Below are 23,034 nucleotides of genomic sequence, written 5' to 3'. Positions count from 1 at the left end.
GACAACACCCTACGAGCTGTTCAAAGGCAGGAAACCAAACATAGAGCACCTGCGGATTTTTGGATGTATTGGATATGCTAAAGTAGACTCACAACATCTCAAGAAACTCGACAACAGGTCTCGACAGCTCGTACATCTCGGAACCGAGCCAGGATCTAAGGCCTATAGGTTACTTGATCCAACGACAAAAAGAATGGTGGTAAGTAGAGATGTGATATTTGATGAAACCAAGAGCTGGGACTGGAAGAAGATTAATGAAAGAGGAGAGACGGGAGTGTTCCGCATTGGTATCAGTCAGTTTGGGAATCACGGAGTTGATGACGACACCACTGTCGTCGACAACGAAGAAGAAGCAACAGAAACCCAAGCTACAGATACAATAAACCAAGGAGAAGAAGATGAGGATCACGATGATGATCATGATGAACCAGAGCTAAGGAGATCCACTAGAGAAAGAAAGTTACCTGGTTACCTTGATGATTACATCCTTCTGGCAGAGCTAGAAGGAGAGCGGTTATTGCTGAGCATAAATGATGAACCATGGAGCTTCGAAGAAGCTAAAGAAAAGAAAGTATGGAGAGATGCTTGCGAAGACGAGATCAAATCAATAGTCAAAAACAAAACATGGGACTTAGCTGAACTACCTGTTGGAGCAAAGGCAATAGGGCTCAAATGGATCTTTAAGATCAAACGAAACTCTGACGGAAGCATCAACAAATTCAAGGCAAGACTAGTAGCAAAGGGCTACATACAGAGACATGGTGTCGACTTTGATGAGGTTTTTGCGCCCGTGGCACGTATTGAAACTGTCCGGTTCTTACTTGCATTAGCAGCATCACAAGGTTGGCAAGTTCATCACTTGGACGTCAAGACTGCATTCTTACACGGAGACCTTAAAGAAGAAGTGTACGTCTCCCAACCAGAAGGATTCGTGGTTAAAGGACAGGAAGGAAAAGTATACAGGCTTAAAAAGGCACTCTACGGTCTACGTCAGGCTCCAAGAGCATGGAACGAAAAATTAAACAGAGTTTTAGGAGAATTGAAGTTCGTAAAGTGTGCAAAAGAACCAGCAGTTTATCGACGCCAAGAGAAAGAACATCTATTGCTTGTTGCAGTGTATGTTGATGACCTTCTTGTGACTGGTACAAGTCGTGTGATGATCGAAGAGTTTAAGAAAGGAATGTCTGAAAGGTTTGAAATGAGTGATTTGGGTAAATTAACATACTATCTGGGCATTGAGGTTGATCAACACAATGAAGGCATCACGCTGAAGCAGGAAAGATACGCCAAGAAGATACTAGAAGAATGTGGAATGCGTGACTGCAACACAGTTCAAGTACCTATGGATCCAAGCTTGAAGATGTCTAAAGCACTAGATGAGCAAAGCGTGAACGAGAAAGAGTACAGAAGAAGCATCGGGTGTCTCAGATATTTACTTCATACTCGACCCGACTTATCCTTTTCGGTTGGAGTGATGAGTAGGTATATGCAGGACCCGAAGACGTCACACGCCGCAGCCATAAAGCAAATCTTGCGCTACTTACAGGGAACACTTGGTTTTGGATTAGTGTTCAAACGGGGAACAAATACAAAGCTAATAGGTTATAGTGACGCAAGTCACAATGTGGACGAGGACGACGGCAGAAGCACGACAGATCATGTCTTTTACTTCTTAGATTCACCCATAACCTGGTGTTCTCAGAAACAAGAGACAGTTGCTCTCTCATCCTGTGAAGCAGAATTTATGGCAGCAACCGAGGCAGCAAAACAGGCAATTTGGCTTCAAGAATTACTTAGTGAGATCATGGGAAAGGAGTGTGAGAAAGTAGTGGTTCTGATTGATAACAAGTCTGCAATAGCCTTAACCAAGAACCCAGTCTTCCATGGACGCAGCAAACATATTCATCGTCGCTATCATTTTATAAGGGAGTGTGTTGACAACAATCTGATTGAAGTTCAACATGTACCAGGAAGCATTCAGAAAGCAGACATTCTAACCAAAGGACTTGGAAGAATACGATACAAAGAAATGAGAAGTTTGATTGGAGTTGAAGATGTGTCCCAAAGCTATTTTAAGCTTAAGGGGGACAATGTTGGAGTAATCTCAAAATAGCTTGGGAAACAAGTAATCCTATTCCTATCTTGTTATGGTTATCTATAAGGTTTAGGATTATCTTGAAAGTTTATTTACTAATGAGTTTAGGAGTTATCTATTGATATAAAAGGAGTTGCAGAATTGTTGCAACACTTAAGAGAAACATTGTGATTGTGAGCTTAGGGTTTTGAGTAATTTTCCCTAAGAGATTAATAAGAGAAGCTACTTCTTGTTAACGTGTTCTTGCAATCTATCGAGAGACTATATTGAAAGACTATATATGTTACCCAACGATCAGTGTCTTAAAGATTGGTCATAGGAAGGGTTTTTTTCTTTAGTCAACATTTTCATTTCTTGGAATTGATAATACACAAATTGCCAGCTAACTACATCAGGTTATTACATACTTTTGGTTATTGAATCTGGCACTCTTTGCTAGCTGATCAACATGAGCAAAAATTCTAGGGACAGTAATAGGAAAAGCTATTGTTCTTGGACAAATTCACGATGTCTTGGGGTAAAAAAAAAATGTCTTGGCGTATGGCTGTTGCACCGTTGATGTGAATGTCTTGCTTTCTTTCTCCAGCTGGTAGATGATCCAAACTCTTGATTAGTTCTGCACAGTCACCTAGAAATATCATATTCTTGTATGAGTCTATTTATTTGTTAAATACTAGCTAATAGTATGGGCATGGCTTCTGCTATCAATGGTAAGTTGGTAAAAGTGATTGCAGAGCTTCCTTGGATTTGAAGAGTGCCTTCTTTACTATATAAGGATTATCCTATTCTAACCATATTGGTTTGCGACTTCCAAGAGGCTTATGAATAGTCTTTATGTCTTGATCATGAAAAGAATTTGGATTTGTTGTTCTTGTGTAAAAGACTTTGTATACATGCGAACTTTCAGAACAAGACAACAATGACGAGTGTGAACCTCAGCGTCAGGACGGCGATGACCAATGTGAACCTCAGAATATCGTGGCCTTAGCAAGAAGCCGTACTAAATTGACAAGTTTGTCCCTTTTCGTATAAAATCCCAAAAGTTGGTTAATGTTTATCCGAACGTGACATCATGTCTAACTTTTTAACAACCAGAGAGAATAGAATACCTTACAAGCTTGCATTTTCATAGGACACTCTAAAAGAGAGTTTAAATCAATTGACACCAAAGGTTATAAAACAAGAACGTGAAAATATACAATTGGTATCTGATTCCAGATTGCTCTGGCACGGTCATTTAAATAACAGCTAGGCTGACTCACAAGGATCAATACCCTGACATTTTCTACCAATACACAATAATGCTTGAAGATAATTAGAAAACACACAAAATTAGGTAATAATAATTAGAAAAAGAGAAATAGCATAAACAATAACGACAAGTCAGTTCACTTTCACTTGAGGACAATTTTCTTAAACTATGATCTCTATATTACACAGATTTAAACAATTTCCATTTACTTCCAATAATAATCTACCCACAGCTTGATCACTGATGAATTTTCTCAAGGGTCAATGATTTCAAAAGAATTCTTGGATTCGTTGTTGTGTAGCAACTAGCTTGTGCTCCTCGTCAAATAAGCTACCACGCATCCTAAAACAGCACCGGCTGCAACCTGTAATATTCAACCTCATAACTTAGCTATATCATCTTTAACAAACAGAACTCGGGTCGACACGTGTGTAAATCTGTAAATCTCGAACTCGGGTCGAGACTACCCAAGTTTTAACCGATTAGACTACTGACTCAGACAGTATAGCTTGGTATTTTCTTTGAAAAACAGAACAGAAGTCTAAGACTTAGTGATGATGAGTAAGACAAACCTGTATAGGAGTGTGGCCGAGCAGTTCACGCAAGGGTTTAACTGTGGATAACGGATGCTCGGACGGAAACTCACAAACAATTTGATTCAGTAGCTGAAAATTTCCATTCATTTGAGTTTAGAAAGCATGGAACAATCCTTCTTCAGGGAAAGAAAACAAAGACATGGTAAAAAGGGATTAATAAGTTAGTTCCGCATGGATTTACCTCAGCTTGACGACCAGCATGAAGCCTGACCCCAGAGGCATCATACATTACCTGCAACCCCATTTCACAAACATATGTAAAGCTTGAGCAATCAAAATGTAAAAGAAGTACGATTGAGTAATCAAAATGTATGATAAAAACTGAATTGCTAGTTGAACAAGATCTCCTTTCATACACACACTACATGAAACAAGCTGTTACTATATGTTTGTTCGATACATGTAAAATTAAGCAAAGCAAGAGGTTCTAAAGTTCCAAAATCTAATAGCCAAAGAAGACACTTTTGTACCAAATGCCTCAAGAAATGGCACAAGGAGGACACAGAGGAAGGGAACTCACAACGCAGGCCAAGACAAGAGCGATAGCAAAAGCGGGTGATCCAGCACCTTCTGCAAGGGCAATGGCAAGAGCTAAGGCAGTGACGGTAGCAGAGTGAGAGGAAGGCATTCCACCAGAACTGATCATCTTTTTAGAGTCCCATCTCTTTTCTTTGTACCTGGAACATTCTAACACACACACACACCAACCAAAACAACTGAGAATCTACTCCTCAAAAAAGACAAAAGTATCTTAACTAGCTGCAAAGAAGCCAACTTTCAAGGTTCTAGAACCAACCCCTGTTGGCTGATACACAAACTAAAAAAGTTGTAAACTTTCTAACAATTCAATCGAAACTAAACACCTAACAATAAGAAAGTTGCAATCTTGAATTGGTAGTAAAACAAAAGCCAATCTTAGCAGATCGGAGAAAACGAGGAGGGTGAGCGGACCAATTAGTGAAGACTTTGAGGAACTGAGCGAGGGCGAATGCAAGGAAAGCGGATAAGAGGGGGAGATTGTGGGGAAGGAGATTCTGCGACGAAGGGGATCCGTTCAACGACCTGCTTCCGCCGGCGTCCGCCACTGTCATCACCTCGTCCATTAGCCTCTCCCAATCAGAAGTTTGATTGCGAGAAGATCACAAATATCGATGCACTCGCGATTGGAACCTTTTTTTTTTCTTTTTAATAAAGGTTTCGTGAAGGAACAAATTATTGTTAATTTCAATTAGACACACTTTAAAATTCTTCTTGATAAATATGTAATCTTAAGATAATTTTATTATATACGTAGATTATTTTGAACTTTTTTTTGAAAAAAAATATTTTGAAGTTTGACAACAAAGCTTTATTTCTTTTCAAAATTTTTACCATCAGCAACTTTTTTTTAATTTGCCCTAAACCAACATTTCTTCATCTATATACCTTGTGCACCTGGCTTTTAAAGAGATCGATCGATATGATAAAAGCACAATAAATTTGCAAAACATTTTTCCACAAAAACTTGTAAAAAAATATCATTCGTTAAAGAAAAACATTAAAAAAAATCTTATCACCCACTAAAAGAGATCATTTGAACTGCGTTTAGTGGCGCACTAAATCCATCATGCGTCGGCTCTTCCACAACCATCTTATTTCCCGGATTATACGCCGCCTTAAACATTGGATTGTGATTTGTCCAACCAAAAAAAAAACACATTGGATTGTGTATACGCGTTTTCAAGTAACGGCCGGGTTCAATTTTAAATTCGTTTCTTCAGTGAATTCCAACATATCTTTAACCAAAAAAAAAAAACACTACATGAGAAGAGGCACAGGCTAATAATCCAGTAAAGGGTATCTGACAAAGACAGGTTGGTAACGTCCTTTGCAGAATTATGTGGAATCGGATGGTTAACACAAAAAGTATAAAGAGGCAATGGAGTCCGAACTAGGAGCTCATTTTGTGCTAAGTAATCACATCAATAGAAGCTGATGCGATCAGATCAATTGATACACGTCTACCGTCTACGGACAGGCCAGAACGCTCCAACACTCTTTGAACATTAGAGATCATAGTGAGTAGCCTATGGGCTATGGGGGGCCTAAGCCAGCCAGTCGCTTTTATTACAACATGGTGGTGATGGACAAAGCTCTAGACTTTTTCGAAGCTTTGATAGAATATCCATTAACAATTTCAAAATTTAATACTTGCGTAAGATACTGAGATTGTCGAGGTTGAACTTGTCAAATTAATTATTATAGAAGATTATATAGATCAGTCAACAGGTGACATGCACAGTTTGTATAAAGAGTATACATATACATACTGAAGATCAACAAAATCAATCTTGAAGTTAAAGCCAAGAACAATCATTTCTATAAACCGCAAACCGCAAACTCTACCGGCCAGACATAAGGCTGACAATATCATCGTTCTGGAAGTTTCCGACGTCCCAGTTTCCGGTTGAAGAGAACAGAGTAGATAAAGCAACCACAATGTATCTCATACTTGGACGTAGCTGCGCGTTCTCTTGCGTACAAGCTTTCCCTAGCTCCGCCATCTAAACCAGATCATTGGCTTGGTTTAGCGATGTTGGTTAAGATAAACCGGATTGGACAGAGCAAGAGATTATTTACCTTATATACAGAATCAAACGGATAGTTATCACCAAGCCTGGGGTCGATAATCTTCCGTAGTGCTTCTTCTTTGTCTGCCTCCTTGAACACTTCTTCGAACTGCATCACAAAGCAAGAAAGCAACTTCTTAAGTGCCAATACATGTCTTGAAAGAAGGGAAACAAGCAATAGTAGTACTAACCACACCAACGAGGCCTCTGAATTCACCACTGGCTTGGTTCATCTTGACAACCGCGGCTTTCGCAGAGATCAACTCGTAGAGGACAACTCCAAATGCATATACATCTACTTTCGCAGACACTTCTCCATATACAATCCTGCCGTTACATTATTGTAACCATCACTACAACCATAATACAAATATTTTATGATATGTAGAGAGAAATGAGCTTTACTCAGGTGCCATGTAACCAAATGTACCCATCGCACCACGTGTCGCTGAGCTTCCCACCTCTGTCAGTTTTGTTAAACCGAAATCAGCGACCTGTTGTTACACACGGAAGTTACTCAGTGCCATTGAACAAAGCAAAGATAACATAGTTTCAGTCAATAAGAAAGTGAGAATGAACCTTTGCTCGGAAGTTCTGATCTATCAATATATTGGCAGATTTAATGTCCCTGTGAACATAAACTGGAACCGTGTGCTCGTGGATATACTCTAAACCTCTAGCTGAATCTAGCGCAATGTGGACTCTCTTAGTCCACGGTAGCGGTTCACGTCCTAGTTTACATAATAAACTCCTTAGTTTCTATCACTGTTTGCAAGTTTCACCTTATTAGTACTAGTATATATGTGTAGGTACCTGATCCATGTAAATGTTGTCCAAGGTTGCCATTCTCAACATACTCATAGATCAAGAAAAGAGATCCCTCTACACAATAACCAATCAGACGAACCTGCACGAAAGAAAGAAAAAAAACAAGTTTTGTTATCTGGTCAAAGATGATCTGTTATCTGACAGAGAAACACAGTTTAAGCTTTACCAGGTTGACATGATGTACACGTGTCAAGACTTTTAGTTCTGCCAAGAACTGTTTCGATGCCTCCATGTCCATCTTCTTGATTGCAGCTTTCTACACATCAAATAGTTTTTTAATGTTCCATGTAGACCAACAATAACAAGGATGAAAAAAGGGAATCTCTGCGTACTTCTCCTCTAAGCTCTGCATAGTAAACAGCACCAAAACCACCTTGCCCTATCTTAAAAGACAGATTGAAATTATCAGTAGCCTTTGCGAGCTCCTCCAAGGTAAACTCAACAGACTTGTCCACGCTTATGGCGGCAAGGCCAGGAGCAACTCCTGTACCAACCAAGTCGCCACTCTGGAGGCTAGCTGCAGATTCATAAAAAACTTACTAAACACACTCCACCTCAAAATAGGCACACATATAAATCCCTCCATCACGTACAAAACTTACCCTGATCAACCTTAGCAGACAACGGAATAGAAGATGAATGTGACTCTTGTTTCTTGTTCTTTCGGTAAACATAGTATATGACAAAGGAGATCAACAACAGAGCCACCAACACTCCTATACATATACCAGCTATAACTCCAGCACCAAGCCCACCTGCTTATATCAGAAAACAATTATTTCTCAATCTCTCCTAAGTTTCTTCTTTCCTACCATCAAAAGCTCAGAAACGGAGAGAAGAACCAACCTTTGTCACTACAAAAACAACATAAGAAAAGGAGAGTACATCATCAGTTCATAGAAATCAAAGCAGTGACAGATAAAATGCATCCAACAAAACAAAACCTACCTTGACTTGAAAGGTGGGAATGTACCGTTTGGATCTGCAACAAGAATGTTATAACAAATGAGAGAAGATAATATGATTAACCGAAAATATTAAATCGACAGTGGTTCACCAATTGACTGATTTTATTATTAGCGGCTAAATGTATATTTTTCGGATTACATTTAAGGTAACAAGAACACAACATATATGCAAGAGTCTCAGTTCGAAAATCCTACTGCTAATGGACTCATGAAATTCCTGATTAATTAACTATTGTTACCAGATCCAAGGCAAATGAGAATGGATATAGATATAGAAACTTCCACAATACATAAAATACAATTATATGAATTTGGTGAGAAAGATATTTACCTTTCCCCGGAACAAAGACAATGCCACTCCCTGACCGGAAATCAACACCAGGGTTATACCTCTGCAGAGTCTCCGCCGGTACACCGGAAGAACTCGCGATCGCGTCGAGACTGTCTTCAGGACGAAGCGGGTACGTAACGAACAACCCATAATCCTTAGACACACTCTCGTTACCGCAAAAGCAGTTCACGGACACGTTTAACGTCGCGGAGGGAGGGATGTTAGTCGCCGGAAAAGAGTTGGTTCTCCGCAAAGACTCCTCCGTCGTGAGGTTCGCGTAATGTTCAGTCGCAACTATGTCGTAAGTATCTTCCGGTTGGACACTGTATCTGAACACGTGGGCGAGGAAGTCTCCTGGTTGGCACTCGCAAGGGAAAGGGACAAGAAGGCGAGTACCCATCTGGATTAAGTCTTTGTTTGTTATGCTGGGGTTGTACCTTAGGATCGGCTCGAAGTTGATTTGATCGTAAGGAGCCTCGGGAGAGTTGAGGTTGAGGTTGATGTTGGAGAGGGTTGTTCCGTTGTCGAGGAAGTAAGAGGCTAAAGCTAAGTTGCAGCTTCCACTGCATTTAGATTCCACGGTGAAGAACAGAGACGACGGCCAGAAGAGGAGAAGGAGAAGAGTAGCAATTTGGATCCGTAGCTCCATCTTTGATTCGTTGAGGTCTCTGTGTTTTTTTTTTCCTTGTGGTTTGGGGAAGAAGAGAAGAGAGATGAGATTCAAAGAGGAGGAAGGTTTGACTAGTTCGACGTTGACTATTTTCAACTCACAGAATGATTACTATTAGAATATATTAATTTCAATCGGCGCTGTTAATTATTGGAAATATTATTTGATTTTTAATACTAAGAAGATCAATTAAAGAAACTTCTGTCTGTTGGAATTTGGAAGTCTTTGGTCGTGAATCAGAGGAAGGCAGCCATTTTTGTTGAAGGAGGTGATAGTGTGAACGCATCATCGATCCGATTTTTGTTTGTATATTAATTGGTTATTTTTCCTTTAATTTATAAGAGTTTTATTGGTTTGACTTTGCTTTCTTTTTGAGTATAGCTTTTGGTATTAGTTTTTTCTAATATTCATAGGTCGATGATTGATTCGTAACTGTAGAAATATCATTGATGTAGCTGTATACTCTTTTTTGTTTTCTTAAACAATGTCATTTTGATATTTTTAACAAAATTAAAAAAAAGTTTAAATACATTTCTGGTTTTATTAACTATACCTATTTAATCAATAGTATTTGAACTAAATCTATACTCTACTAAAAGGCAAATAAGCTAGGCATATAGAGTGTCCACGTTGGATAAAATATTCGGACCAATCAGGAACCTGTTTTTTGACACGTGGGATAAGTTTAACCGTGTAAGAAGAGTTATTTAGCATAAGCCTGTATTGATCCATTCCTTTCTTCATGTGGGCTTCGACATATGGGCTTATTCAGAAACCTGATGTTTTAAGTATTTGTTTTGCAGTTTAATTATTAACTTATGCTTTCCTTTCAGTTTGCACCTTTCTGAGTTTTTTTTCTTCAAACAGTTTTACTACTTTAATTGCACTTTTAAAAATGCTACGTAATGATTACCTTCTCCAGCATTACTCTACTTTCTTTATTTATAAACTGATTGCCATTCAGTAGCTTCTGTGATCAACTTTCGTTGTTATAAAATGGTACTTCCATTGTACTTCTGTTGTAAGCTTTGAACTGGAGTGAAAATGGTACTTCTGTTGTTAGTTTGAACTGGAGTTATTCCTTCTCTTAGATCATCTTCAGCATTACACATCTTTCAACAAAAAAATTTATAAACTGATATCACATTATCATGTTTGCAATGATAGCTTCTCAATTAGTATTCCTTTCTACAATGTAGTTATAGTTGCTAAGTGTACCACATTAGACAATAACGGCTAACAGACATTTTAAAATTTCTGTTCATAAAAAGTAAAGAAAGTTTTTTTAAAATAGTGTTTGAAGTTTAACAAAACAAATATTAAGGACATGAAGTAAGAAAACAAACAAAATCACTATTTTAAATGTTTTTACTGGAAATAAAAAAATAATAAAAAATTAATGTTTTTGGATCATAGTTTTGGACTAAAAATATATTGAAAACTCCTTTAATTAGTATACAAAAAAACTCCTCTAATTAGTATACAAAAATTCATGTTTGATAACAGCGTAATAACCTGATTATATTTTAAAAATAGTAATTTTAAATCAACTAATATATAATAATAAAATTTAAATAAATTGTGAATATATATTGAGAATATTTTGATTATCATTTTACATTGAGTTTTAATCCAGATTAATATTTTAGCTATCCCATTTTACAATGGGATATAGTGTACCACATTAGACAATAACGGCTAACAGACATTTTAAAATTTCTGTTCATAAAAAGTAAAGAAAGTTTTTTAAAAATAGTGTTTGAAGTTTAACAAAACAAATATTAAGGAAATGAAGTAAGAAAAAAAAAACAAAATCACTATTTTAAATGTTTTTACTGGAAATGAAAAAATAATAAGAAATTAATGTTTTTGGATCATAGTTTTGGACTAAAAATATATTGAAAACTCCTCTAATTAGTATACAAAAAACTCCTCTAATTAGTATACAAAATTTCATGTTTGATAACAGCGTAATAACCTGATTGTATTTTAAAAATAGTAATTTTAAATCAACTAATATATAATAATAAAATTTAAATAAATTGTGAATATATATTGAGAATATTTTGATTATCATTTTACATTGAGTTTTAATCCAGATTAATATTTTAGCTATAGCTAGATTGTAAGATTTGTTTTTGCTTATAACTAAACAAATAATATAGTAATAATAAGGAAAATTGATCGCTGGCTACATGAAGTATTGGCCATCACATGGCTAACCATGCAAACTAAACTAAAGTATACATAGCTACATGAAGTATATGTTATGCATGACAACATCCCTCAACTTAATGATGTTATGTATTTAACATCACAAGTTTAATTTCATTCATCCAAAAATTGATGTGGATGTTAGAGACCGTTTAAATATCTTATTTCATCAATTAAAATATAACTAATCTGACCGTAGTTTAACTAAAATTAGATTTTAATCCGCATTTTAAAAGCATAAGATTATTTTTTCTTAAATTAATTTACAAAATCAATATGTTTCAATATTTTTTGATAACTAGTATTTTAGCATTTGAAAACTATATAATTATATTATTTATATTTATATTAAATTTAAAAGTTATATAAGATATTATTTTATTTTTTAATTATAAAACTTATTTGACGTCAATCTAACATTTTATTTGTTTAAAACTTATTTGATGTCAACTTAAATCAAATATTATCTCGTGTATATAGTTATTAATTATATACTTTTAAGAATAAAAGTAATCAAATAATACAAATCTAATATTAAAGTTTTATTAAGTTTAAATGAATTAAGTTTTTTTATGAAAATATAAATAAAATAATTCATTAATTTAATAAATTTTATATTAAACAAATAAAATGTTAGAGTCAATAAATAGACATCAAATAAGTTTTATAATAATAAAAAATTATAAGATAAGTATATATCACAAAATTAATAAAATGAATTACAGAAATATTATTAAAATTTAATAACAAAACAGATTAGAATAATTAAAAACAAAATTAAATAATCCTATATAACTTTTATATTTAATATAAATAAAATAATATAATTATATAGTTATCAAATACACTAAAACAAAAAGGTTAAAACACTACTTATAAAAAATATTAAAAATATTGTTTTTGTAAATTAAATTTTGTTAAAAATATTCTTATGCTTTTAAAACGCGGATTAAAACACAATTTAAGTTAAATTACGGTTAGATTGATTATATTTTAATTGATGAAACAAAATATTTAAACAGTTTCTAACATCTACATCAGCTTTTGAATAAACAAAATTAAACTTGTGATGTTAATTACATAACATCATTAAGTTGATGGATGTTGTCATGCATAACTTATACTTCGTGTAGCTAGATATACATTAATTTAGTTTGCATGGTTAGCCATGTGATGACCGATACTTCATGTAGTCAGCAATCATTTTTCCTAATAATAATTGCTGGAAAAATATAGTAATAATAATATTTTCATAGATTTTTCAGTGTATTTAACACATGCAAAATTTTTAGAAGTTTTTTATTTAAAGCAATGAGTATTTAAATAAGCTTTACTTAGTACAGTTGTAAAAATAGATTATAATCATAAGAAAATATATTATAAAATATTAAATAACATAAAAATAAAAAAATAAATATGATATAAATAATACATATAACAAAGAAATATGTGATGTGGAGATTACAAATATATTTTCCTACTAACCTAAATATGTAAGAAAAGATATTTTGGATTAAAAAAAAAATTGTAAGTTTTACTCATTTCTAATTCAATTTCTATTTATATTTTTATAACATAGAAGTAATATATTGTAATATAGTTATTAAATACAACATTATTTGTAATATAGTGTATGAACTTTAACAAAAAATATTAAAGACACAAAGTAAGAACAAAACTAAATCACTATTTTTTCAATGGAAATTAAAATAATGAGTGTGACTGGTAACCATCGCAAGAACATTAAGAATGAATAAGAAATAATGAATAGGAATAAAATTTTGGGAATGATGAGAAATGATTGTTTTTTATCAAAATTAACAAAGAACAATTTTGTATTATAATTCTCTACAAAAAAAAAGAATGAAAATGAACGAAGAGAAACAGTTATACCTCATAAATAGTAATTTTTATAAGGAACGTTAAGGAATGTTGTGTTCTTCTCCTCATTCCATTGGTCACCAGTCATCCCCAATAAGGTTATATCAAATTAGAAATAATTTGTATTATCAATTTGTGATATTAGTACAAGATTTTAGAATGTTTTTACTGGAAATGAAAAAGTAATAAGAAAATAATGTTTTTGGATCATAGTTTTGGACTAAAATATATTAAAAACTCCCTTAATTGATATACAAAAAATATATTTTGGATAATCTCATACATATTTTAGATAGTAAAAAAATTGTAAATTTTATTCGATTCTAATTCAATTTTTATAACATATTAGCAATATAATGTAAAAATATTAAATTAGATGTTATTTGAATAAATCCGAGCGTAGCCCGGACAAAATCTCTAGTAAAACTAATTATAAGATAAATGCAATTTACAATCAATATTAAGTCAAAGATAAATTTAATTTGTATTAAATTTTTTAAATAACACTCTTTATGTAGCGATTAAAATGTTAAAAATATATTTTTTAGGAAATAGAAAATATGATATAATGCTAAAAAATTAAATGAGAACAAAAAACGTTTTTCTATAATAAATATATTTTCTACTGTTTAATAAATAATAATTTAAAAAGGTTCTATATCTATTTTTGACTTTACCTTTAAAAACTAGATAAAAGTTTGATTAGTAATTTTGATGATTCTAGATAGAAATCAAAAATAAATACATTTGGTATACCCCAACAAATCATCTCCTATATCATTTTTTTTGATCAAAATGATTTACAATGTATATTTGGATCAATACCTACTAATTTTAATAGTAGCTTAGGATTGAACATCCAGGTATTTATATCAGTTTTGATATTTAGAACTTTTTCGAATATATTTTAAATTCAGTATTTATCAACTTAAATATCCAAAAATATGAAAATCATATATACTATCGAAAAATCAAAATTTATACCAGAAACCTAAAATCTATCTAAAAATTAAAAATTTATCAAAAATAATTAAAATATATAATTTGCATACGTAGCTAGCTGGAAAATTTTGCAGATGAAATATTCCGAAACTGTGGAGAAAGGAAAATAGATAAAACATTCTCAATTTGATCCAAAAGATTAAATTAAACAAAATAATTATACATTCGTCTCTCAAGAGCCATCCCTATAGTTTCTTACAGTACATAAAGTATGCTGTTTTGCCCATTCCCAGAAGAAGAAGATCACAAGCAACCAACAAAGTAAACCCATACAAAAAAAAGTTGTTAAAAGTATTCAATGATGAGAACTGAGATACTTCACACTCCTCTCTCTCTCTCTCTCTCTATCTATCTTCTTGGTTGCCTCAAGAAAACCGATCCAACAACTCAAACCCGAATCCGTATCGTTACCATTAAAGTATAAGCTGACATAACAGATCAGAAACCACAGTACCTACCCTGAGGACTCAGAGCTGCTTGCAAGATTCACCGAGGACACAAATCTTGGGACCAGCTCTGCCTCGTCGGTCTTTGAAGCCGCCAAATCTTCTAACCTCTTCCATGTTCTTTCCCGGTTCGCTTTAACCTCTGTCTTATTCTCTTCTTCCACTTGGAATTTAGCTAAACACTCGTCAAAGAGAGCTTGGTCAATGTCCGAGAACACTTTCCTCACGTTTAGAGTCAGAGTCTTAACCGCTTGGTTCCAATGTCCACGCGTGTTCCTCTCTAGAGCTGGGAAGACTATAGGCATGATCACTTTATGGTTCTGAGTGATCAGGTTTCTTATGTGATCGTTGTTCCACAGAAACAAAGCTCTCTCAGCAACCTAACAACCAACAATACAACTTCCTTATAAGTTACAAAGACTCTTGTCAAGAGAGAAAACACAAAAACAAGAAGTAGAACCTGGAAATGTGAACTGTTGAGACAACGAGCTATCTGTCGGAACAAAGGAACCATACAACGTTGAAACTCAGCAGCTTGAGTTGCTTCCAAGACTTCTTCCAACTCCCCAAGAAACATAACTTCTTTAGAGCTGTTAGTCACAGGCCAATACTTCAACAGCCCTCTGATAATGCAATCCGCGAGCTTGAAGTCTTTCTCAACAAACTGAACAATGCAATAAGAGAGCTGCTGGTAATAGACCGACGCGCATTTAGGCTTGTGGAGAGGGATCAAAGCTCTGACAAGGAAGAGCTTATGCTCTTCTTTCAAAGGCAAAGCAAAACCATTGATTATACTCCCAAGAATCTCTAGCAACTCCGCGATACCATTATGCTTCTCAGTCTCGGAGATGAACCTGTAGAAGATGTTGTTTATCGCCTTTCTGATGTAAGGCCTATGCACCATGAACTTCCCGTAAACACGGTGGAGAATGGTTTTTAGATACTCCCTCTCTCTTTGATCTTCGGAATCAAACAAGTCTAAGAGCTTCAAGACGAAGGAGTGGTCAATGTATCTCTTTGCAAGCTTTGCGTCAGTCATGGGAGACGCCACGAACCTGAGGAGAATCTCGTAGACGACTTGAATGTGAGGCCAAGCTGGCTCCAAGGAAGGCTCCTCATCTTCCATATCGTGCATCTCCAGGATCTTAGTCTCGTGGTTCGCTGAAGGAAACGTTCTGAAGAGATTCACAGCTACCATCTTCGTCAGCTCTTGGATCGCAGCTTCGTTGAACTTCACGCCAACTGATGCTACATAGTCAACGAGCTCGAGGAGTGTCTGCCTCTTAATCTCTTTCTCTTTGAGATTCTTGGAAGGGTCTCTAAAGTCGAAGACAACACAGCACATAGTCAGCTTCTGGAGGAAGAGATTGGGTTTCTCGGAGATGGGAACGTCTCTGAAGCTAGGCAAGGCCTCGTATACAACAACACCAGAAGGTGGAAAGGGTCCAGCTTGAATGTTCTTGTTAGAGTTAGGAGCAAGAGTCCCATTTGGTAGACGTGAAGCAGAAGCTGATGGGTTCGGAGCGTAATAAGAGTTAACAGCTCCTTCACCGTTGGAGTCATTGTTCAATGACTTGGAAGGCTTTCTAGGCAGCTTCCCAAATATCTGTTTGATCATATCTAAACCCTCCTGAAGTAATCAGCTCTGTGTTAAGGTCACAAAGTCTCGAGCTTTATTGTCTAAGCATAACTTTAGAAACACTAGTTTCAGTTCATTGGAAGATCTTGAACCCTGAATCCAAATCAACGGATACAAACATATCAGAACACAATCAAGCACGCAAATCGAGATTAGAGACGAATTTTAAAAGCTTACATTTTTGCAGATGGGTTAAAGAGAGAGAGATCTATGCGGATCCTATAAAGATACACGCTTTAGAAGGGATCCGGTGATAAACCCTATCTCGCCCAAATTGAATCGAGCGAGCGAGAGAGAGAGAGAGAGAGAGAGAGAGAGAGAGCGCAGGAGAAGGCCAACGAAATCCAGACAGGAAAAAAAGGTTGTAAGAAAAAGAAAAAAAATACAATTTTAAGACAGGTTTTTAGGTTGTAATGAGCAAAAATAGAAAAGAACTAATCGTCCCTCTCCTCCTTATCCCTCTCCAGGGATTGTTACTGTAAATCCATTTACACTTATCAGAAGAGATCCAATAACAACCTGAAGATCTAGATATTTTCCAATTTTAATTATTTTTAATATATATCACACAAAAAGGAGGAGAGAGAGAGAGAGAGAGAGAGAGAGAGAGAGAGAGAGAGAGAGAGAGAGAGAGAAAATCAAATAACATGGGCACGCACGGTTTTGACAGGGTGGCAGGTGAGTAAAAGAAGCTCACCAATGTAACTCCAGAGTAAAAGGGGAATTAATTTGGTCAAATTCGATACGAGTTTTCTTGTATAAATTTGATGACTGAAACTTATTATATACACACTCATCAGAAATATATTCCATATTCTATAAGTCTATGACTTTTACTTTTTTAAAAGCTGTTTTTCTCTAGTGAATCAATCGTTGACCGATGATCTGAGTCAATGTTGAGGGTCAAACACTTCAAGACTTAGCCTAATTGATATTATACTGAATGTCACTAAAGAATTGATCTTAGTACTTGAAAAATGTTACTATTTTCTTGATGAGAACAGAGTTGGAGATGCAAGCCTTCTTGATGGTTTAGGAGGACATCCCATAATGAGGAATTGGTATTAGATCGGGAGACAATGTTTGTGATCTCCTCTAATCTGAGCTGGATTGATGTTTTGGCGATTTTAGGATCTATCATTTGGCTCACTGATGGTAGTGGTGTAGTGGTTAGCAAGTCTAATGAAGCCAGTGGCTCGTGGATACTGAGAAACCTTCCAACATCTTGAAAAGAAGTAATGGTGTTAGTTTTGTTTGTGATATAACAAACTAAGTCCCACATTGGAGAATAGACAAAGAGTCTAATATATAAAGAGCTGTCCAACTCTAATAGTACGAGGCCTTTTGGGAAGGAAACCAAAAGTAAATTTATGTGGGCCAACCTCTAAGGTCCAAAATGGACAATATCGTTCTAATCAGATAATGTAGAGTTGGACATGAGATTAATAAATTCTAACAATTGGCATCAGAGCGGTTGACGAGAAATCTGCAAGAAGACCAAAATACCTTTCGAGTAGGAACATGACCCATCGAGTTAGGATTGGGAAGTGTGTGTGGCAAAGATCAAGTCAAAAGATTCTGGAAGTCAGTTGTGGGACACGAGATGAATATGATCTTTAGTTTGAAGGGAAAAATGTGATATAACAAACTAAGTCCCACATTGGAGAATTAGACAAATAGAGTCTAATATATAAAGAGCTATTCAACTCTAATATTACGAGGCCTTTTGGGAATGAAACCAAAAGTAAATATATGTGGGCTAACCTCTAAGACCCAAAGTGGATAATATCGTACTAATCAAATAAATATAGAGTTGGACATGGGCTTAATAAATTCCATTGTTGACTCATGTTGTTTAAGATACAAGCACAAGAATTTAAGCAATGGTTTGACAAAATCTCCGGACATGCTTAAAGCTAAGAGCATCTCCAACCTCATTCTATTTTTACTCTAAAATAGAGTTTAGAGTAAAATATGCTCCAATGTTACCCTATTTCTCACTCTATAATAGAGTAAAAATATGTTTACTCCAAATATAGAGTAATTTGTTTTTTTTTGTTCATGACTCTATTTTCTACTCTAAAATAGAGTATCTTTGAAGCAAACTCAAACTCTATTATAGAGTTACTCTAATTTAGAGTAAAAAATAGAGTAAGCCATTGGAAACGGTAAGGTTCCAATATTTGATTCAAATTTTGAAACTGTCGAAAAAAAAATGAAGACCGCAACTTTTAATGTAGTGCGACAATTTTAAACTTTGGAATAGTTGTTGGTTGTTTTTAAGTTAGTTTTTGTTGTGTGTTTCAAAGAGTTTGGCTAAATAAACAAAAGTAACCACATAATAGACCTTATTTATTTGACTTACAATCCAAAAACAAAATGAGTTTTTTTCTCTCTCTCTGTATTCCGCGTGAATTTGCTAGAGCAAGTTATAAAACGAGGAGAACAGTTTTATTAGAAAAAACTTGATAGAGAAAAAAATACAAGTATACGACACAAAAAATAAAAGAAAACAACAATATTTAGATATAAATATGTGATTTTATACACAATTTGATAGTATTTTTGATTTAAAAATGGTTTATTGATTTTAATTTTAAAGTTATGTAAAAAAAATAGAAATAAATCATTATAATATTATGATACAACACCTTATTTTTTGGCCATTTCCACATGTCATGCAAGCCTCTGTCTTTCATTGTCACATTTTTTTAGATTTCTTTCAGCGTTTAAGCTCGTTTCGCTTCTTTTTAGCGCTTGGGTTTATAATTTCACTTTGTACTCAGTTATAAGCATGTCAAAAATCCAATAAACATGCCAAAGAAAAATATCATTTGATGATGCTCTCTTAGTGTCACCTGAACCTGAACTAGCAATAGCCTTAATATATGTATAAATTGTTTTTGTCTAAACAACATAAGTTGATGCATGCTAAGCAATATGAGCTTAGAAACAAAACAGAGAAGCTTAGAAACAGAGGATCTTCAAAACAGACAATTGATCACCCCTATATCCATTGTCTTAGCCCATGAATTCATCTTTGCCATTTGATTATTGCTCTTGTTTATTGTTGAACTTGAGATTATCTTATTTAATCTCGCTAGAATTGTTATTGGTCAATTAACAACACTTTTATTGCTTAGATTAAGTCATGATTTGTATTCTCTTTGCTTGAGATCTTCCTAATTTGGATTGACATCCTAAGTACTCAATGACAGTTGAAACTTGCAACTTGTAACTTTTTGCATATCAATCTCGCAGTTCGATTCCTTGTCGATATCATAGTGATACAAATGAAGAGTAACAAGTCGTTCTTCTCACAATAAGCCCAAATAGACACTTGACCACGGTGACCTTGATTTTCAAGAGCTGATCTAACATTATGATAGATCATACCAAAAGACGGTATAGTTATAATAATAAAACAATTCAGTACTATACTTCTCACGGTAAGCTCTGACTCTAACTTCACCATAAAGTTCATGCTTTTGTAGAGTTGCTTTGATGTTCTCAAAAATAATAGCAGGACTAACACCGTCAAAAACAATGGTGTATGCTTGTGATTTATATATAAATACGATGAGAACATTATAAAATTTTGGTTTATATATAAATACGATGTAAAAATAAAAACAGAAAATGGAAAATTAAGACCTAAGTTTGTGAAAAGATGTATTTAAGAAGATATTATTAGTAAAATTTTATATACTACAACATAAGAATACATAATCTTTTCAACTTTCAAATTTTATATAATTTATATTTTCTTGTTCTTTGCTTGTGGAGTGAAACCATTATTTTCCTTTAAATCCAAGTTCCTTCATTGACCACACACTTGCAGCATTGCTTACATCAATGAAAAGGAAGGATGAACTATTCAAACAAGTGATTCTGGGAGAGTCTGTATACAAAAATTGTTGGCCACTGGAGTGCTAGTATGCTCAAAGTTCAGTATATATCTAGCATCTTCCGAGTTATCCATCGCGTCATTTTATAAAAAAATTGGAAGAGGTAAAAGAAAAGCTAACATTATATAGTAGTAACAAATGTTTTCAAGTTTAACAAAATTACAATCCAAACTACATGTAGAAATGCTTGTATTTCATACACACATTATATTAAAAAAAAAACAAAAAAAAAAAATCCAAAGCAACAACAAAGCAAGCATTCAAGAAAATGGAAGAAAGCTTTTAAAAAGAGAAATCTCTCGTTTTATGGAATGTCTTTAAGCTCCAACTCAGATTTTTCTTTCTCCTTCTCCACTGAATCATCAACCCCAACACTAATCATATCAGCTTTATACTGATGCTTCATCGCAAACACTATAAAAACCAAGAAATTGAAAGCTCCCAAGACAACAAGCAACCAGTAGAAGTAGTTCAATCTCGCTTTGTTAAGGTTGCTTCTAAGCCAGCTCTTGTGCGTTACCTTATCAACAAGCGAAACAAGCAAGCTGCTCACAAAGAATCCCATCGAAATCGTGCTCAAAAACAACCCGGTGCTCATTGACTTCATCCTCTCTGGTGCTTCTCTTATAAAGAACTCAAGCTGCCCAACGTAAGCAAAAGCTTCACCCGCACCAACCAAGAAGTACTGTGGAATCAACCAGAACGCGCTTATCTTATAACCGTTGGTAACCTCTGCCTCGCGTCTAGCGTTCTCTATAACCGCGGCTACCGCCATTGCACCCATTGACAACACAAGCCCTACTCCTATTCTCTGAAGGCTGGTGATTCCTTGAGGCTTCTTTGTGACCATTCTTGCTAAAGGCACAGAGACTCTCTCGTTAAGGGAAGTGAAGAGGAGGATGGTGAGGATGAGAAACGCAGAGTAGGAGCCTGCGGGAACCGTGAAAGACCCGAGTTTACGCTCCATAAACGTGGCTTGTTCCACCGTGAAAGTCGTCATTTGAGAGTAAATCGTCCAGAAGAGAATGTTCGTTGCCCAAATGGGAATCAGTTTCACAACTAGCTTCACTTCTTCGACCTGCGTAACGGTCGAAACCATCCACGGATCCTTCTCTTTGAACTCCTTGGTACTAGGAGAGCTCTCTTCTACGACAACCGCGGCTTTGTCTAAACACTTTAGCCTCTCGGTGTGAGGAACCGTTGTGGTTTCATAACCGTTTAAAAGACTCTGATGCGAAGGGTAGCTTTCGTTTCTTTTCTTCCACGCCAAGAAACAAACCCTCCATATAACAGTGAAAGGACTTCCCTTAGGTTTCTTGAAACGGTACAGCTTCGTCCCGCAGAGCAGAACCACGGCCGCGACAACCATGGTCGCGGCCGAGATTCCGTAGCCCCAGCCTCTCCCGACGTTGTCCTGGACGTAAACCAGGACAATCACGGCGAAGAGAGACCCGAGGCTGATGGAGAAGTAGAATCTGTTGAAGAAGAAAATCATCTGCTTCTCTTCTTTGGGATCACTCGTGTCGAACTGGTCAGACCCGAAACCGGACACGTTGGACTTGATCCCTCCTCCGCCTAGAGCTATGGTGTAGAGAGCGACGTAGAGAAGAGCTAGCTGGTGACCGTTTGCTTCTACGCACTGATGGTGAAGTCTCCTGAAGTCATCACAGAGTGGTGGTCTCATGCTTGGGATGGTTGTTGCCACTGTCAACAGCAACACTCCCTGTGATTTCACATAAGTAAAGAATCAGAGGAAGAAGTTTCTTGATACGCTCTAGCTACAACGACGTGGTTTAGGGTTTTACCAGAGCTGTGACAGAGGCTGAGATTGCGACCATCTTGTACCGACCGAGTTTAGCATCAGCCAAGAAACCACCAAGAAGTCCTAAGAGGTTGAGAGTTCCCATGAAGTTTGTGACTATGGTTGCAGATTTTGCTGATGAGATGTGTAAATCTCCGACAAGGTACGTCACTAGGTTCATTGATATGCCCATCACGCATATTCTCTCCGAAAGTTCACTCCCTTCACATTTAGTTTAAAGAAACAAAACCGAGAAGGTTAGAAACAGAGGAATATGTTTTAGTTACAAGAACAAAACAGAGTATAGAAACAGAGTATTTTTAGTCGGTTTGTGATATGGAGACTTGAGATTGTGTACCTAAGATTAAACCGGCGCCTAACCATCCACCGATTTTGGACTTATCAGGTGGATTTCCTCTATAGTCAAAGGCTTCTTCCGAGCCATCTTTTGCTCCATGCGACGACACATGAACCTTTAGAGACAAGCAAAACCATTAAGACAGAAAAAGTAGAGCCAAGAAAAACAGAGAAAAGGAACTAAAACTCACCATTGCTTATTGAGTACTTAAGAGAATGTGAGCGAGAAAGAAGAGTAGTAGTAGAGTTGTTTATAAGGAGAGATGTGAAGATGGTGGAGGTTATAGTGATAAGGGTTTTGACACTTTTGTGTGTCCTTTGATTCTATCTAAGTCCAACAAAACAAAAGAAGAAAGGAGATTCGATTCAATGGACATGTGAAGAGTGATGGGGTTGATTGGGTCTTTTTCAAATTGTGGCTTTGCTTTAATGTGTGG

General features: G+C 35.5%; 4 protein-coding genes across 5 annotated transcripts; all 4 read right to left on the bottom strand.

Moving 5' to 3' along the window:
- Positions 1-3,410: 3,410 nt before the first annotated feature.
- LOC103869160 (uncharacterized membrane protein YuiD) lies at positions 3,411-5,172 on the bottom strand. Its single transcript, XM_009147222.3, has 5 exons — positions 4,895-5,172; positions 4,464-4,620; positions 4,125-4,175; positions 3,920-4,012; positions 3,411-3,711 (listed from the first exon to the last, which is right to left on the bottom strand). The coding sequence occupies exons 1-5, from the start codon at positions 5,044-5,046 to the stop codon at positions 3,652-3,654; spliced, it is 513 nt and encodes a 170-aa protein (XP_009145470.1). The 5' UTR covers positions 5,047-5,172; the 3' UTR covers positions 3,411-3,651.
- Positions 5,173-6,156: 984 nt separating this feature from the next.
- On the bottom strand, positions 6,157-14,334 carry LOC103869159 (chitin elicitor receptor kinase 1). Of its 2 annotated transcripts, none has more exons than XM_009147219.3 (12): positions 8,680-14,334; positions 8,329-8,362; positions 8,227-8,234; positions 7,983-8,138; positions 7,713-7,897; positions 7,547-7,636; positions 7,366-7,459; positions 7,132-7,283; positions 6,958-7,046; positions 6,744-6,879; positions 6,563-6,661; positions 6,157-6,486 (listed from the first exon to the last, which is right to left on the bottom strand). In XM_009147219.3, the coding sequence occupies exons 1-12, from the start codon at positions 9,326-9,328 to the stop codon at positions 6,325-6,327; spliced, it is 1,854 nt and encodes a 617-aa protein (XP_009145467.1). In that variant the 5' UTR covers positions 9,329-14,334; the 3' UTR covers positions 6,157-6,324. The 2 variants fall into 2 exon arrangements, with proteins under 2 accessions (XP_009145467.1, XP_009145469.1); XM_009147221.3 differs by having other exon boundaries at positions 7,983-8,135.
- A 237-nt stretch (positions 14,335-14,571) lies between these two features.
- LOC103869158 (serine/threonine protein phosphatase 2A 59 kDa regulatory subunit B' zeta isoform) lies at positions 14,572-17,082 on the bottom strand. The gene is made up of 3 exons (XM_009147218.3): positions 16,709-17,082; positions 15,353-16,624; positions 14,572-15,272 (listed from the first exon to the last, which is right to left on the bottom strand). Exons 2-3 carry the CDS (start codon positions 16,508-16,510, stop codon positions 14,901-14,903), a joined length of 1,530 nt encoding a protein of 509 aa, XP_009145466.1. The 5' UTR covers positions 16,511-16,624; positions 16,709-17,082; the 3' UTR covers positions 14,572-14,900.
- Positions 17,083-20,539: 3,457 nt separating this feature from the next.
- Positions 20,540-23,034, bottom strand: LOC103869157 (protein NRT1/ PTR FAMILY 6.4). Its single transcript, XM_009147217.3, has 4 exons — positions 22,789-23,034; positions 22,599-22,713; positions 22,245-22,462; positions 20,540-22,162 (listed from the first exon to the last, which is right to left on the bottom strand). Exons 1-4 carry the CDS (start codon positions 22,789-22,791, stop codon positions 20,744-20,746), a joined length of 1,755 nt encoding a protein of 584 aa, XP_009145465.2. The 5' UTR covers positions 22,792-23,034; the 3' UTR covers positions 20,540-20,743.

Source organism: Brassica rapa, chromosome A05, assembly GCF_000309985.2.
Source record: "Brassica rapa cultivar Chiifu-401-42 chromosome A05, CAAS_Brap_v3.01, whole genome shotgun sequence".
NCBI lineage: Eukaryota > Viridiplantae > Streptophyta > Magnoliopsida > Brassicales > Brassicaceae > Brassica > Brassica rapa.
The sequence above is the reverse complement of the archived record's forward strand: the minus strand, read 5'-3'. Positions and strand labels throughout refer to the sequence as shown.

Excerpts from the sequence above, each read along its gene's own strand:
- LOC103869160 (XM_009147222.3), bottom strand. The coding sequence starts at position 5,046 with ATGGACGAGGTGATGACAGTGGCGGACGCCGGCGGAAGCAGGTCGTTG. Across the intron at positions 4,621-4,894 it reads CTCAAAGTCTTCACTAATTG|GTACAAAGAAAAGAGATGGG; the intron begins GTCCGCTCACCC and ends AGAATGTTCCAG. Across the intron at positions 3,712-3,919 it reads TCGGCCACACTCCTATACAG|GTTGCAGCCGGTGCTGTTTT; the intron begins GTTTGTCTTACT and ends TGAATATTACAG.
- LOC103869159 (XM_009147219.3), bottom strand. The coding sequence starts at position 9,328 with ATGGAGCTACGGATCCAAATTGCTACTCTTCTCCTTCTCCTCTTCTGG. Across the intron at positions 7,047-7,131 it reads ATCAGAACTTCCGAGCAAAG|GTCGCTGATTTCGGTTTAAC; the intron begins GTTCATTCTCAC and ends GTGTAACAACAG. Across the intron at positions 6,487-6,562 it reads CGTTTGATTCTGTATATAAG|ATGGCGGAGCTAGGGAAAGC; the intron begins GTAAATAATCTC and ends GATCTGGTTTAG.
- LOC103869158 (XM_009147218.3), bottom strand. The coding sequence starts at position 16,510 with ATGATCAAACAGATATTTGGGAAGCTGCCTAGAAAGCCTTCCAAGTCA. Across the intron at positions 15,273-15,352 it reads TCAACAGTTCACATTTCCAG|GTTGCTGAGAGAGCTTTGTT; the intron begins GTTCTACTTCTT and ends GTTGGTTGTTAG.
- LOC103869157 (XM_009147217.3), bottom strand. Across the intron at positions 22,463-22,598 it reads AGGCGCCGGTTTAATCTTAG|GGAGTGAACTTTCGGAGAGA; the intron begins GTACACAATCTC and ends CTAAATGTGAAG. Across the intron at positions 22,163-22,244 it reads CAGCCTCTGTCACAGCTCTG|GGAGTGTTGCTGTTGACAGT; the intron begins GTAAAACCCTAA and ends GTGAAATCACAG.